Source organism: Chionomys nivalis, chromosome 2 (assembly GCF_950005125.1).
Source record: "Chionomys nivalis chromosome 2, mChiNiv1.1, whole genome shotgun sequence".
Taxonomy (NCBI): domain Eukaryota; kingdom Metazoa; phylum Chordata; class Mammalia; order Rodentia; family Cricetidae; genus Chionomys; species Chionomys nivalis.
This window is the reverse complement of record NC_080087.1, coordinates 50,330,921-50,346,813: the sequence shown is the minus strand read 5'-3', so window position 1 is coordinate 50,346,813 and position 15,893 is coordinate 50,330,921. Positions and strand designations below refer to the sequence as shown.

The 15,893-nt window shown below is 45.3% G+C and overlaps 1 protein-coding gene across 1 annotated transcript; it reads right to left on the bottom strand.

Moving 5' to 3' along the window:
• Positions 1–8,951: 8,951 nt before the first annotated feature.
• Positions 8,952–11,538, bottom strand: Tspyl1 (TSPY like 1). Its single transcript, XM_057763179.1, has one exon. It carries the CDS (start codon positions 11,447–11,449, stop codon positions 10,340–10,342), a length of 1,110 nt encoding a protein of 369 aa, XP_057619162.1. The 5' UTR covers positions 11,450–11,538; the 3' UTR covers positions 8,952–10,339.
• Between the last annotated feature and the right edge of the window lie 4,355 nt (positions 11,539–15,893).

Below are 15,893 nucleotides of genomic sequence, written 5' to 3'. Positions count from 1 at the left end.
AAACAGTAGAAATGTATTTCTTGGAGTTCTAGACACTGTGAAATCAAAGACCAAGGAGACAGTAGAGTTGATGTCTGATGAGGCCCTGCTCCTGGTCATAAGTAGCACTTTTTGTTGTGTCCTCACAGGAGGAGGACCTCTTAGGGATCTAATCCAGTTAAGACCCTCAACTGAGCCCTCAATAAGCAAATTAGTTCTTTCTTAAAGACTCCACCTTGATCCTCACACTGAGGATTATCTTTCCACATATTATTGGAGGGGCATAAACATTTGATCTATAGCATCTATTTTCCTCACAATTAATAATTGTTGGGGACGTACCTAGTTCTTAAAGAAGAAAAGAATGAGTGATTCTCTAGTTCAATACCTTCATAGTTACCAATCCATTTGATATTGATGTGGGAGAGTCTTCTGTTTTGTGTTGATTTCATTGGTTAATAAAGAAACTGCCTTGGCCCTTTAATAGTACAGAAAATTAGGTAGGTGGAGTAGACTGAACAGAATGCTGGGAGAAAGAAGCCGAGTCAGGCGTCGCCATGATTCTCCGACCCCAGACAGATGTAGGCTAGAATCCTTCCTGGTAAGACACCATCTCGTGGCGCTACAGAAATTATTAGAAATGGGTTAATCAAGATGTGAGAATTAGCCAATAAGAGGCTACAGATAACGGGCCAGGCAGTGTTTAAAAGAATACAGTTTCCGTGTAATTATTTCTGGTAAAGCTAGCCATGCGGAGCTGGCGGGAACACAGCCCACCGCAGCTTCTACTACATGATATTAATTTTTAAAATAAATATTATGACTTTTCCTTATTTGAAATTCACATGCTATACTATAATGTTTAGAGAGGGGGGTGGGGAGAGGGGAGACAGAAAAGAGATGGGGGGAGATGGAGGACTAATTAAGACTCTATGTAGCTCTCGCTGTCCTGTAACTGATTATGTAAACAGCAAGCTGGCCTCAAAAATTCATGTGCCTCTGTCTCCAGAGTGCTGGGATGCACCTCCATACCCAGCTTTTTTTTTCTCTTTTTTTAGTTTATTTTTTTTTTAATTTCATTTTACATTCCAGCCACAGTTCTCTCTCCTATCCCACTCCTCCTCCAGCCCCTTCCTGTCTCCCCCTTTAGCCTCCCATCCACTCCTCCCAAAGGGTAAGGGCTCCCATGGGGAGACAACAAAGTCTGGCACATTAAGTTGGGGCAGGATAAAGTCCCCCTCCCCCCCGCCCCTGCATTAAGACTGAGCATGGCATCCCACCATAGGAAATGGGTTCCAGTAAGCTAGCTCGTGCATCAGAAATAGATCCTGGTCCTACTGGCAGGTGCCTCACAGACAGAAGATTCACCCCTGTCTCCCACATATGGAGGGCCTAGTTCGGTCCTGTGAAGGCTCCACAGCTGTCAGTCTAGGCTTCATGAGTTTCTAGGAGCTTGGTTCGACTGCAGCTTTTTTGTGTTTTTTTTTTTTTTCAAATACAAGTTTTAATCAATGCAAGATCATAGTAGTAGCTTAAAAATAAATGAAAGAAATGTTTAAGATCTGTATTTCAGTATGTAGATGCTGTGGCACGCATTGCCTTCACACTAAAGTGAGGTAGTTGGATGGTTTATGTATGGAATCAACAGTGTATGGAGCTACTGTTACCACCGAGTCCCATGGATGTGAGCGGTGGAATGTTCTGAACTGAAGAGCAATGTCATGGATAGATGAAGTGCCCACAATTTACGTGGTCCATATCCTTAGTCCTAAGGCACGCTGTTTTTGTTTGTTTGTTTTGTTTTGTTTTGTTTGACACAATCAATGAAATGTTACTACTGTTGTCAAAAGAATAGCACTCACAATGCCGTTGTCCTTGTCTGGGCACACATGAACTTGGTTGTTAGTTTCACTACCATAATTGGACAACAGCAGCCTCTTGACGTTTCATCTTCAAACTCTTTAGAATTATAAAAGGGAAAAATGTGGGGTTACATGTTCTCTGGGTGCCTTCTGCTGACATCACCTGGCAAGAGCAAGAGAGCACCAGAGTCAAATTTGCAGGTGTGCAGTGATTTGGAGAACATGTCTCAGAGGAACACTTGCATTAAGTATTGGGACATCTTACTAAGAGTGCCAAGTGTTTAGACTTCAAAAGCATTTTATTATTATTATTATCTGGTTATAGTCACACATGCCTGAGCTCAAGAGGCAGAGACTGGAAGATTGCCACAATTTGAAATCCTCCCCCAAGTCCCAGTCACCACACAGGGGTACCAATGGTGACATGGGCTTGGGAGAGTTAGCCCCAACCACTTGGGTGAAGGAAAGCTGCCCCTCACATGGATGGCACAGCAAAGCTGGCCTCAATGGCTTGGATGCTGGTGAGCTGCCCCCACTTCTCTCAGGCTACCCACTTGGAAGAGGGGGGGCCTGCCCCTCACCTGGGCAGCATAGGAAAGCAGGACTCCAGACAGCTGGCCCCACCTCTTGTTCATGCTACTGATGGGAGAGCTGGTCCTGCCCCTTGTCTGAGCAGTGTGGAAGAACTCTGCTCTTGGCGGCAAAACTCTGGAAGGCCAGCCCCTATGACATGGACATGGGAGAGCTGGCACTAGCTCTTGCCGAAGGGGTGCAGGTGCCGGAGAGCTGGCCCTACCCCTTGCCTGGGTAGAGGGGATGCTGGTTCGGGTAGTATGAATGAGGAAAATCTGACTGACCAATTCAACTACCACCCAGGCCCAGATCCAGGATTTTGGCCCACTCTAACTTCTTCCCCATTGAGGAATCGCTGGAGCATGTCAGGGTCCTCTCTGCCGATCTATAACTGTAGGATCACCTCAGGACTCAGGGCGACAGCAGGGTATCTGAGAGCTTCTCTGGGGCTCCAGTATTGATGATGTAGCAGAAGTCAAAGGCCTTAAACTAGCCTAATGACTAGTTGCAATGAACACTCCAAAGAAAAGCTGTATGGGCTGATTGGGCAAAAAAGTATACTGTACGACCCATAGCAACTTTGAATGCCACTATAATGAATGAATATTTGAATTTTTTTTGGTTCATTCTGCTGCAAGGGAAAGTGAAGCCAAGCAACTTAGTCTGCCCAGTAAAGGTTAGAAGTGACATTTGTAGTGACAAGAAGCAGTTACAGTCCGCTAGGGTCTGGAAACACTCCATTTTCTTTATAAACATATTCCTTTTTTAAAGAAGCTATTCATAAGCAGATTTGGAAACAATTAACTGAAATCAAGCTATACATTTAAAATTTTATATATATTTTATGATAAAAGTAGAAGCAACCACAACAGAGTACAAGTGTCTCAGTTTGAAATGAAAAATGATGCAGCTCATGTTACATCTTGGGTAATAGACATTTTTTGCTGAACCTATACTGGAGATCTGAACCTATATAGGGAAATGATGACATAGATATTATGGAGTTACAAAATCAAAGTGTACACTAAATTGTTAATGCAGCTCTGAATGTGTTTAGAATGGTTTCAGTTTTACGGTGGTGAGCATTTCCAGCATGTTCTCTTGGTGCAGACAGTTGAAGTGGTACCGCCGTATGCTACATGTGCTCATAGTGACCTGGTGAGTGAGACACCATGGTTATTAATGGTGTTGCAGTCTACTAGTGTAGACAATAGGCTTTCGGTGCTGATGTTTGTTAGGGTACCTGACACCTCGCTGAGCTTCACGCTTCACCCCCATGCTCCACAGTCGGCCCTCTGCTTCATGCCACATCCACGGGAGAGATGTGGAAGAGCCCAAACCTTCCTACCTTCCTGTCAATTACTTTTCATGATCGAAGCAAACTTAACCCACTGTCAATTTTTTCAATTCCAACAGAGCCCCTAAAATATCAAAAAAGAAAAATCATGAATGAAGGAGGATTGTTACACAAATTAAAAGATGACTTTGAGGCACTCTGCTTAAACCTCAGGGAACTGGGGCAAGTTTTTAAAGACAGAATTTGAGAAGACATCCACAGTGTGCAAAAAAAAGGCTGCCAAAGTGAGTCTTCCAAAGACTGTATCAGAAGGACAAAATAGCTGAACTGAAAAAGCTAAATCTGTCTTTTCAACAGAAAAATTGTTTTGGCCTGGGACTAATAAATGACATTTTAAAACTAAAACAGGTATTATTACTCTGGTTCTTTTGTCTTTTTTATAACTTTCTTTTAATTTATTCTTTATGTCTTTCACATCATGCATCCCCATCCCATCCATCTCCAAATAAAACAAAATATGATTTAAGAGAAAAAAGGGGGGGGAAGAAAGAAAGAAAGGAAGGAAGGAAGGAAGGAAGGAAGGAAGGAAGGAAGGAAGGAAGGAAGGAAGGAAGGGAGAATCATGTCATGGAAGCTGCAGTGTGCTGTATCCATGTATCTTAACATGCAGGCACTCATCATAAAGAATCATTGGTCTGGCTGGAGGTCCCTGGTCTCTGTTCCACCGTCCATTCTGGGCCCTCATTGGGACTCTTCCTGCATATCCCATTGCTGCCCTGTGTTGTGGAGGTCCTGCAGCCCTGGGTTCACAGGACTGGCTCCCCACACATCCATCCCCACCTCCTCTGTGCTCCAGCAGATGGGATAGATGTTGGGGTGGGTCAACACATAACCCTGGTTCTGATCCTGGGTAGTTGCAGGGTTGGTCAGCCCTCCCACTCTCCCCAGTCTTCACCACCAGGGTGAGTTCCTCAGCATTTCCCAGACTAGTTCATCCCTTGCAGTGATGAGCGAGGGGCAGGACCAGTTCTCCAGCTTTCAGTTCTCAGGGTTGATCTTCCGTGTTGCCCAGGTAAAGTGTAGTGGCTATTTTCCCAAGTGCTGCTGCTGATGCTGAGGGGCAGGAATGGCTCTCCCACTCTTATGACCTCAGGGCCACCTCTCCCACCTGCCTCAGGTGTTGATGGGGAGGGTGGGGTGGGGAAGAGGTGGACAGGATGGGGGAGGGGGACTGACTGCATTTCTCCCCACCCACACCATCACCTGACAGATTAATAATAGGAACAGCTCTCCCGTGCTCACAACTTCAGGGCTGGCTCACCCCACCTTCGCCAACCTTAGCTCTATTGTGCTGCCGAGGCAAGGTGCAGGGCCCACTTTCCAGAGGGCTGCACTTGGTATGGGAAGGGTCAGCGCCCTCGCCCACCACAGATGGCAGGGTAAAGACGGGGGTGCTTCTTTCCCTCACTCTCACCACCACTTGGCAGAGGAGGGGGTGTGACTGGCTAATCCACTCTCACATCCTCAGGGCTAGCTCATCTGTGCCTCTACCACCAGGGTCAGCTCTACTGTGCTGCCCAGGCGAGGGGCAGGACCTGCTTTCCTGACTGCTGCAACTGGTAATGGGGAGGGTCAGCTCCCTCATCTGTCACAAGAGGTAAGGAGTGAGGTTGGAAAGGAGAGTCATCTCTCCCCCACCCACACCATTGCATGACTGATGCATAGTGGGCATAGCTCTCCCATGCTCCCACACAGCCTGGCTCAGCCACACCTCCACCAACAGGATTGGCTCTATTGTGCTGCCTAGGTGAGGTGCAGGGGCCTGCCCTCCTTAGCCTTGCTGGTGGGGGGCAGGTGATGTGGGAGGTGTTGTATGCTGTGAATGTTTTATTGCCATTGGTTAATAAAGAAACTGCTTTCAGCCAATGGCTTAACAGAGTAAAGCCAGGCTGAGAGATATAGAGAGAGAGTAAACAGAGTCAGGGTGAAGCCATGTAGCCGCTGCAGGAGACATGCTTCCACTGGAACCCCTGAAACTTTGCCGATAAGCCACGACCTCGTGGTGATGCACAGATTAATGGAGATGGGTTAATTCAGGATATAAGAGCTAGGTAGCAATATGCTTAAGCTATTGGCCAAACAGTATTGCAAATAATATAGTTTCTGAGTGATTATTTCGGGTCTAAGCGGCTGGGAACGAATGAGCAGCCTCCAACAGGCAGTGACAGCTATCCTGCTCTTATTACCTCAGGGCCAGTTCTCCCACCTACCTCAGCTGTTGATGGGGGGCATCTCTCCCTGTCCAGCCCTCTTTACGGCAGATGGGGAACCGGGCCTGGTCTCCCATGTCACGTTCTTGAGCCAGCTCCCCTGCGCCCACATCAACAGGGGCAGCTCCATTGTGCCGCCCAGCTGAGGTATAGGGCCCACTTTCCCCAGTTTTGCAGCTGGCAAAGGGAAAGGTCGGTTCCCTCGCTAGCTGGAGGCGGTAGGGGCAAGGTGGGAGGGCATCTTTCCCTCAACCCACCCCACCACACTGCAGACAAGGAAGACGGTACCATCTACGCCCCTCTCATGCCCTATGAATTGGCTCATCTGTGCCCATCTATAGGGTCGCCTCTACTGTGCTGCGCAGGGCCCATTCTTTTGAGTGCTACAGCTGGTGAGGGGTTGGGTCAAGTTCCCCACCTGCTGCAGGTGTCCAGGGGTGAGGGGAGGAGGGCATCTTTCCTTGACCCACACGACCACCTGGCACAAGAGAGGGGCCTGATTTGATCTGCCATTCTCACAACCTCAGGGCCAGCCCACCCACGCCCCTGTGAACAGGGTCAGCTCTATTATGCTGCCTAGGTGAGGTATAGGACCCTCTTCCCTTAATGCGTCAGCTGGTGAGGGGCAGGACCAGCTCTCCCTAATGTTACAGCCAGTGAGGGGCAGGACCAACTCTGTACAGCCTTACCCTCTCTGCCTTTGGTGGTATCAGGAGCCTCGGACATCAACCGAGACAGTGGCTGCATGAGAGCCATGAACCTAGACATGGGCCCCTGTATCAGCCCAGGCCCAGACATCACTATGGCCCTGGGTGGCAATGAAGCCACCCACCTCAGCCCAGTTCTCACCCCTTTCACCTCTTCAGAAAACCTCTGTCCACAGGAAGTGGATCTCTCTCTCCCCCATCCCCATAACACACCATACATTTGCTCACCATCATAGTGCCCCATGTTTCCACCTCAAAGTCCAGGCAGGCCTGGATGTGGGTCTCTTGGCCCAGCTCAGTCCATCATGGCATTGGACAGAAGCATGCTTCTTTTTTTTAAAATATTTTTTTGAGTGTTTCACCTGCGTTTGTTATGTGCATCTTTTGCACATGCTTGGTGCCCTCAGAGGTAACAAGATAGCATCATATGCCCTGGAGCTTGCAAGTTTGTGCTGTTGTTACCCTCTCAGCAACCTGATGTGTTGTCCGAAGCATTCGATCTTATAATGCAGGTCTCTATATAGGTAAGGAAACTGAGCTTCAAAGTAGATCACTTCGGTTAATATTGTACGTAATAATTTAAAATGTTACTCAGTCCCCATGTAAAGCTAGTATCCCGTGGATCCATCATGCTATTGCTGAGTAATCTAAGTATTCATAAAAATTAATAACTTATCTTTGTGATCCATTTCATTTTTAATTGACCCCAAGTCGTCCCATGTGTTAACAAGGAAATTTCTTTATATAAAAATGGAGCTAGGAGGAAACACCCACATTTCTTAGAGTGGTATTCTTGTTTGCTTTTCCTGGTGCTATGATAAAAAGCAACTTGGTAAGGAAAAGGCTTATTTCAGCTTATAGATCCACCACCAAGGGCATGAACTCGGAGGCAGGAACTAAAGCAGGGACCATGGAAGAATGTTATTTATTGTCTAGCTCCTAGTAGCTTGCTCAGTTACCTTTCTTACATGGTCAGGCCTAACTTGCCTAGGGGTGGTGCTGCCCAGTGGGCCAGGCCCTTCTACATCAATTATCAGTTTAGAAAATGACCCATGGACATGCCCCAGGCTAATCTGACATGAGCAATTTTTCAAGTGAGGTTTCTTCTTGCCAGCTGACTCCAGGTTTGTGTCAAGTTGGCAGTTAAAGCCGACTATGACAGGTGGCTAGGTGGAAAGTTTCTGTAGGTCTTCAGAGTCTCTGAGGTCAGAGGAGATAGATAGAGGCAAACCAGTGGATAAAATTAGCCCCTCAGAGCCCAAACAAAGCACTTAGCCATGAAGAAAGTACTGCTCCAAAGTTATTTATTTTCTATAGGATGCTTATACAACTGTGACTTCTCTATCTAGGACTCAACAGTAAAAGGAGTAATCTCTCCGCCATCTTTAATGGCTCTCCCTTGTCAGTTTAGCCCTCCCTAAATTTGCTTCTGCGTATTTGTTAGGGACGAGCAATAGTTGTTTTAACGGGGAAAACATCAAATAAATGATTCTACCTTCATGGAGTGAGCTCCTTCATTGCAAAGAAAGTCTTTATCATCTCATTTCATTTAATCCCTACCACAGATATAATGGTTATAAGGTAATTAACCACTAAAAAAATTAGTGATTAAGATTGCTAGTATTGCAATACACTACTTTCCAAAAGCAAAGTATGCACCTTCAAGTGGTAAGCACTAGTGAAAGTGACATAATGTCAAGCTCAATTTTGTTGCTAAACAATTGTTAAAATACAGAGCCCATGTAACATATATATGAAAAAATCAATGTCTGAGATAAGTATTTTCTGAATATTGTGTATATCTCTAAATCAGATGATACAGAGCCATTTATTCTAGAAGAATATGAATCTACACTAATCTTTATGGCACATACCTTTAATCCCAGCACTGAAGTAGAGAGGCAGGAGGATTTCTGTGAGTTTGAGACCAGCTTGGTCTACACAGAGAAACAATATCTCACCTTTTTTTAACTTACTATTCTTTACTGATCTTGAGTTTTAGCCCAGATAACCCTTGACTTACACACAAACACATCCAATTTATGGGAAGAAAGTGATACTGTTTAACTTTTTAAAATATCATGTATGATTTGAGATTCACTGAGTACTGTCCTGTATAGTTACTACTGGCCACAATAAACAATAAAGAAAACTGATTTTATTAATATACTTAGCCCTGTTCAGCTCACATTCCCTGCTTAGGGTACCCATCACAATCTCTAGTTCTTCCATACATTATAAGGGTGAAAAATAAAACATCCGACAGAGTGCCATGCCTTTATTTACCATCTTGTATATAAATGACAACAAATATCCTAACAGTATAGCTCTAATTGTCAGATTACTTTCACAACTATTGTGCAATTTAAGAGGCTACCAAGACAATCAAATCACATAAATTTTTCCATGAAGACAATAATTTGACAAACTTGATAAAGACCAGATTATCTAAACTGTTTCTAAGAATTTAGATTAATATTGAAAACTGTTATGAATACTCAAGACTATTGTTCTTCCAAATGCTTTCAAATAAATGAAAAGAAAGTATTTAAACTTTTCCAGTAAATAAAAACAAGTAGCATTTTACTAAATGCTGGTAAAACAGGAGCACAATATTACCCTTTCAGCTATATCAGGTCACAAGTAAGAAGAGGAAAATAACCCAAACTTGTGCTGTAAAGAAGCCCTGTGTAGATTTAAATCATTAACTCGGAACTCCCCATATACTTTCTATTGCAATCCTGAGAAAACATTTCTCCTCACTGCACCATTGGCCAACCAGGACTTGAAAACTCTCAGTCAGCCTGGTCTTCATTTTCAGTCCAATGTTTATCTGACTTAATTTGATCCTAACCCTTTCCAGTTCACAGGGGTACCCATCACAACCTCTTTAGCTCTTCCGTATGTTACAAGGAAGATCTCACGGGTTTCCATCTAGTGCCTTCCCCCTATAAGCCTGTCAGAACTGCTAACCAGCTAAGGAGTTGGGTGGAGAGCAGATGAGGCAGCCAGAGTTCTGCAGCCTCTCTGACAGAGCATCCTCCCTGGAAATGCTACTAGTCTAAATGGACTGCTGATCTTGCAGATGCTTCTGAACTACTACTTTTCATTTGAAATAACAGAAGGTGGGGTGGCAGAGTGAGGGTGAGGAGCCTTGGCAAGTGCCAGTGGAGCTCGGTATAGGCAACAGCAAGCAGTATAGGTGGTGGTGCAGAAAAGGAGTCACAAAAATCACACAAAAGGAGGCCCACTCCTGTTCTCCTACAACATCATTAATGCTCAGTAACTGTCTGCAAACTTGGCGCCCATACTGTCACATGCTCAACAGGTAACAGAAACGGCCCCTAGACAAAGCAAAGGAAGTCCAGGAGGCAGTAAACAGGTGACAGAAGGAAAACAACAGAGTCCAAGCAGTGCAAACTTCAGTATCACGTGTTAAGCTCTGAAGGATATGAACTAGCAGATACGAATACAGACAGCATCAAAGCAGAAGCATGTCCGTAGTCTCTTAATCTTGAGGTTGAGACACTGTCCAAAGAGAAGATGCAGAAGTCAGGAGGAAAAAAAAATCAAAATCACTGCATACCCGCTGCATTTGCTCAAGCACAGGTGAGAAGGGACATGTTTCAGCTGTATTTTCGAAGGCAAAGGTTAGCCGGACTGGAAGCCAAAGGGCCTGGGAATCTCCACAGGCTCTCTTACTGGGCGACGCCTGGGTCTACGGATTCCATCCCGGGACAGGTAGTACTGCAGTGGATTTGGCCACAAGTCCTCTTTGATAATCTCAGCAATTCTGTCGGATTCTGGAAGGCTGTGGTCTGAAAACCAGGTGAAGAAGCTGCAGATGAGGTTTTGGTTTCTGCGAATGAAGGACTGGGGCTCATGTCCCCTTCGCCATACGATCGGAGTGGAAAGAGACACCACTCGACCGGAAGACCTCACTTCATATTCCTTGACGATCAGCTTGTTTCTGAAGTAGGGGTTTCTCCGAAAAAAGAACTTGAATTTGCAGCCAGTCTTAGGGTGTCTGAGTTCCTTCACCTCCAGGTTGGTTACGTACCTTAACATCTCTGCATCCTGACCCCTGATCATGGCGGACAACTGAGGGTGGTTCCGGAAGGCAGTCATCCAGAAGCCTGGGATATTCTGAATGATGTAGTTCCTCCGTTCCAGATAGTGTCGCCGCATCCGCCCAAACTTCTGCTCCAGATGTTGGAAGGCCCTGTCAGCCTGAGCGTTCACAGTGTCCAGTTCCTGCTGGATGGCCTCCAAGGGGTTCATGCGGAGATTTATGCCCAGATGCCAGGGCCCTGCCTCCTCCTCCATCTCCCTCATCCCTCCACTCGCCTCCAGCATCTCCATCTCTTCACCCGGGGGCTTCTGCTCCACCTCCATCACCTCCTCCTTTCCTTCCATCGCCACTTGAGACGGTTCAGCTGCTGCAGCCACTGCGATGTCGTCGGCCTTGGCCGTCTCTCCGTCTTCCGGAGCCACGGGCGCAGCGGCCGGGAGACTCGAGGCGGGAGGCGGAGTCTCTCCCTGCCCGGCCGCGGTCACCAGCATCTGGGGCTCAAGCCCCACGACACCCCGCGGCGCCGGGCTCGCCACGGTCTCCGCTAGGCCCTCACCTGTCAGCACGGTGGCCGAGCTGCCCTCGCCGAGCAGCGGACGCCCGCCTGGGCTCCCCGGGACACTGTCAGCATCGCAGAGGCCGTGGCTGGGAGGCACAGGGGTCCCCTCGTCCTGCTCCGGGCCGCTCATGTCGGGTCCGGTCGCGTCACCCTCGGTGTACACACAACTCCCCTCCGAGCGCACGCAGCCCGCTACGCCCCTTCTCTGTCTCCAGGGCGGTGACGTCAGAGCCGCAGCCCACAAAGATCGCGAGAGCTTGCTGCGCAAGGCATCTCGGTTATCCTAGGAGACCGAAGGCGGGGGTGGGGGATGCTTGCAGGGCTTCTGGAAGAATCTCGGTTGCAAACGTTGTGGCTGCACAGCCTTTACACTGCCTACTGTTGCTCAAGGTCTGCCAATGAGTGCATCCACTTTCTAGTTATGTAAGAAGGTAAAAATATCGCCTGACATTCAAAAAAAGCTCGGAGCAAAAATGTCCGTATCTAACCGAGGCGGATGCCACAGTGCCCCACCCCCATTGTTAGAAATGAGAACTATGAATTCTAGCCTCGTAGGACGGGTTCTTGCCTGTCGTTTCGGAGGAGGATCGCGACCTCTAGGCTAACCTGGGCTACAGAGGGAGACGCCGCCGTCTCAAAACAATAATAAAAACGCAAATTCCCTTTTTTTTTTTTCGGTTTTTTTCGAGGCAGGGTTTCTCTGTAGCTTTGGTGCCTGTCCCGGAACTAGCTCTTGTAGACCAGGCTGGTATCGAACTCCCAGAGATCCGCCTACCTCTGCCTCCGAGTGCTGGGTTTAAAGGCGTGCGCCACCACCGCCCGGCTTTCGCAAATTCCCTTCTAATCTCTGTTACTGGGGGACAAAGCTCTGGGTTTGTTTAGGAATTCCTATTTTTCTGGAGGATGCTTTGTGGTTGTTCTTACTGGCGCATCTACTGCTGTCATAAACGCCACATCGTATAGCTCTTACAAGAATCCCGTGAAGTGTTAGAGGACATTCATTTTACTCCTTGTGGAGCTGAGACTAGGAGAAACTGAGTCGTTTACCAAAGTAGCATAGAAAATGACAGAGGAATGATCTGAGCCCAAGAGATTTGATTCCGACGCTCTCTGAACAGAATGTGACGTCACTTTAACACAAAAGCATAAACACGGAGTCAAGTTGATACATATTTTCTCCCTCCTCATCCACAAACAGATTAATATTTAAGGACTCGTTCATTCGTTTCCTTTCTGTTTTGAGAAAAAGCAAGTAGTTATGCTTGGTCCTCGAATTCAGTATTTTGCCAAAATTATCAGAGCAAATGTCATTTTTTGTATGACAAATATTTCTAAAACATGATTTACCTTCTTGCAATGAAGTTCATAGACAATATAACCTAGCAACATACATAAATAGACTTAATATAAAAATTTTACCATAAAAGTTATTGTAGGAGTGGTGATTTTAGTATAGCAAACGAGTCACCGGCTTGCCCTGTGATGAATGGCGTAGTTAGAAAGTTAGACTTCTCTTAAAAGACACTATGACTTAAGCTTGGCCAGGATGTCTATGTCTATATCAGGTCTTCTGAAATTGAGTTCTGGGTTTTAAAAAATGCCACACACACACACATACACACACACCTTGCACTGTGTTTCTTTCATACTAAGAAACGTTAGTTTCACTTTTAACTATTTGCTAGCCCTGTTATTTCCATCAACTCTCACTAGAGGGAGCCACTTGTCCTTTGGAAAGTGATGGTGAACCTATGATAGAACTGGATTCTTGTAAATTGACCCACAATCTTCTATTCCCACTAAACTATGATAACAGATGCATCTCAGAGAGGATTAGTTTTATTTTGATTTTCCAGAAACCATCAGTTTGAAGTGTCCCATTTGGTTCTGCCTAGTCTGATAAGGTCCCCACCAGTCATGGACTTGATGCAGATTGTAGCTCCATAATTCACTGGCTGTTTGACCTAAACAAGTCACCTCTCTAGGTCACGGTTTCCTGATAAAAAAAGGAATTACGGGCTGGCAAGATGGCGCAGGAGGGAAAGGTGCTTGTCACCTAGCCTCAGGATGACTTTAATCCGAAGACCAACATGAAAAAAAGAAAATGATTCCTGCAAGTTTTCCTCTGATCAACACAAGTACCCCCAGGTTACACACTATACACCTTCACATGCACAAAACCAATCAATAAATCAATGATTTTAAAGGAATATTTATACTTGAAATGGAAATTATTTATATTTTAGAATTGTAATATGAAGATGACGTAAGATGTATAAAATAAAATAAAAAATGATGTATAAAGTATGTAAGATTATAAACTTTCAATTCATAGAAAATAGCAATATTACTTTTATTTATGCCAAAGCTTACATACATTTTAATTAAAATTTTGTTGACTAACTTAATGATTTCCTTTAGAGTGTTAAGAGCATGGAGTTCAAAGACAGAGTCATTCATGCAGATGAGAGTATTCTCTATAGAGGAAATGAAATTTGACTTGGTTCCTACTTTGGATAAGGGCTAACCAGCTGAGAAATAGGTGGAGCCTGGGAACAGGAAGCATATTTGCACACTACATCAGCTACTTAGTCGTTCATTCTGCACTTATATAATATAATAACCACCATTCCCATGTGGCTATTATTTTTATATCAATCTAAGAGAAATAAAAATTCTAGCTCATCAGTCACATGCACTTCCTTTAAGGTGCTGAATGGTGACATCTGAGTAGTGGCTGCTCAACTGAAGAGCACACAACGCTCCATTGTGGGACAGTTTGGACATTTTTCTAGACAGCATCATGTAGGGGGGAGTAGGCTTTCTGGAACTAAAATGACATACAAAGAATCAGCAGGGACACAACTTACAAATGCTTTACAGCGACAGAACAATGGAATTCATTTTTTTTAGTTTTCAGATATAGATATAGATATAATTGGGAAGGAACACTATTACTAGAAGTACTGACTGCCTCACATATCCAAAATAAAAATGATCCAGGATTTTCGGTGGATAGGTGGGATTGGGTGGAGAAACTGGGGATGGGAATAGGAGAGATCAGGTATGGAAGAAGGCAATTTGAGTTGGGGGCATCTCAAGGACAATCTAGAAACCTAATGCAATGAAAACTACCAGGAATTATGAGGGTGACCCTGGCTAAGACTCATAGCAATGGCGGATAAGGAGCCTGAACAGCCCATCTGTTGTAACCAGGCATGTCTTCCAGTGGACCCCAACCCAGCCACATAACCTCTGACCTTCTATTTGTCCTGCCTACAAGACGTGCTGGGGTAAAGGTGGTGCAGAAATTGTGCGAGTGGTCAACCAATGTCTGGTTCAGCTTGAGACCTACACCACAAGAAGGAGCTCACCCCTAACAGTGCCTGGAGGGCCAGGACCCAGAGACTGGGAACCCTAGAGATCTAGGATAGAACAAAGCATGACTGGCAGAAAAAAGAAATGAAATGATTCCTATCAATATTCTGCTATACTCATAGAATAGTGCCTAGCCCAATAGTCATCAGAGAGTCTTCATCCAGCAACTGGAAGAAACAGATGCAGAGACCCACAGTCAAACATTAAGCAGAGCTTGGGGAGTCTTATGAAATAGGAATGGAAGTATTATAAGAGCGAGAGAAGTCAAGGGCATCACAAGAAAATCCACAGAATCAACTAATCTGGGCTCACTGGGACTCACAGAGACTGAACCAACAACCAGGGAGCCTGCATGGACTGACCTAGGCCTTCTGCATATATGTGACAGTTGTGTAGCTTGGTCTTCTTGTGGGAATTCTAACAGTGGCGGGGGCAGGGGCTGCCTCTGACTCTTTTGCTGGCGTTTGGGACTCTTTTCTTCATACTGGGTTGCCTCTACCAAACCTAATACAAGGGGGAAGTCTTACTGAAACTTGATATGCCATGTTTCGGCTGATATCCATAGGAGGCCTGCCCTTTTGTTGAGAGAAACGGAGTAGTAGTGCATGGGGGTGGAGCATAGAAGAATTGGAGGGGGGACTGGGAGAAGAGGAGGGAGGGGAAATTGTGGTCAGGAAGTAAAAATATAAAAAAGATAAGATAAAGAGGATCCAGATGTTATGTGCCATCACTAAGAAGCCCACAGATGTAAAATAGATTACAAACTGGCTAAGCCATCACATCTGGAAAGAAGAGTGGAGGTGATGCAGCAGGGCCCAAGTGTCACTTGCAGAAAATTAAACAGCTGCTGACAGGTACCTACCACATTGTTAATAAAGTAACAGTGTAAAGACATTGATACCTTATATAGGTACTTTAAAGTCACTGTGAACATTAGAGACTTACAGGGTATAATACCTGAATTTAACAGTGAAGCCACTTCATAAATATGGTTTTTGTATTTGAAACATTTCAAATTCCTAAGGCTCAGAAATTTCATACAAGGGGAAGTGTTTCTGAGTATTTTCTGTATATGGGATGTAGATGAGTAGCCAAAGTCCTTTAAAGATTGTCCCCATAAATTTGTGTTAGTTACCATTTATTAAAACTCCAGACCTCATATGTAATCTTAAAAAAATACGAACAACTTTCAAAAA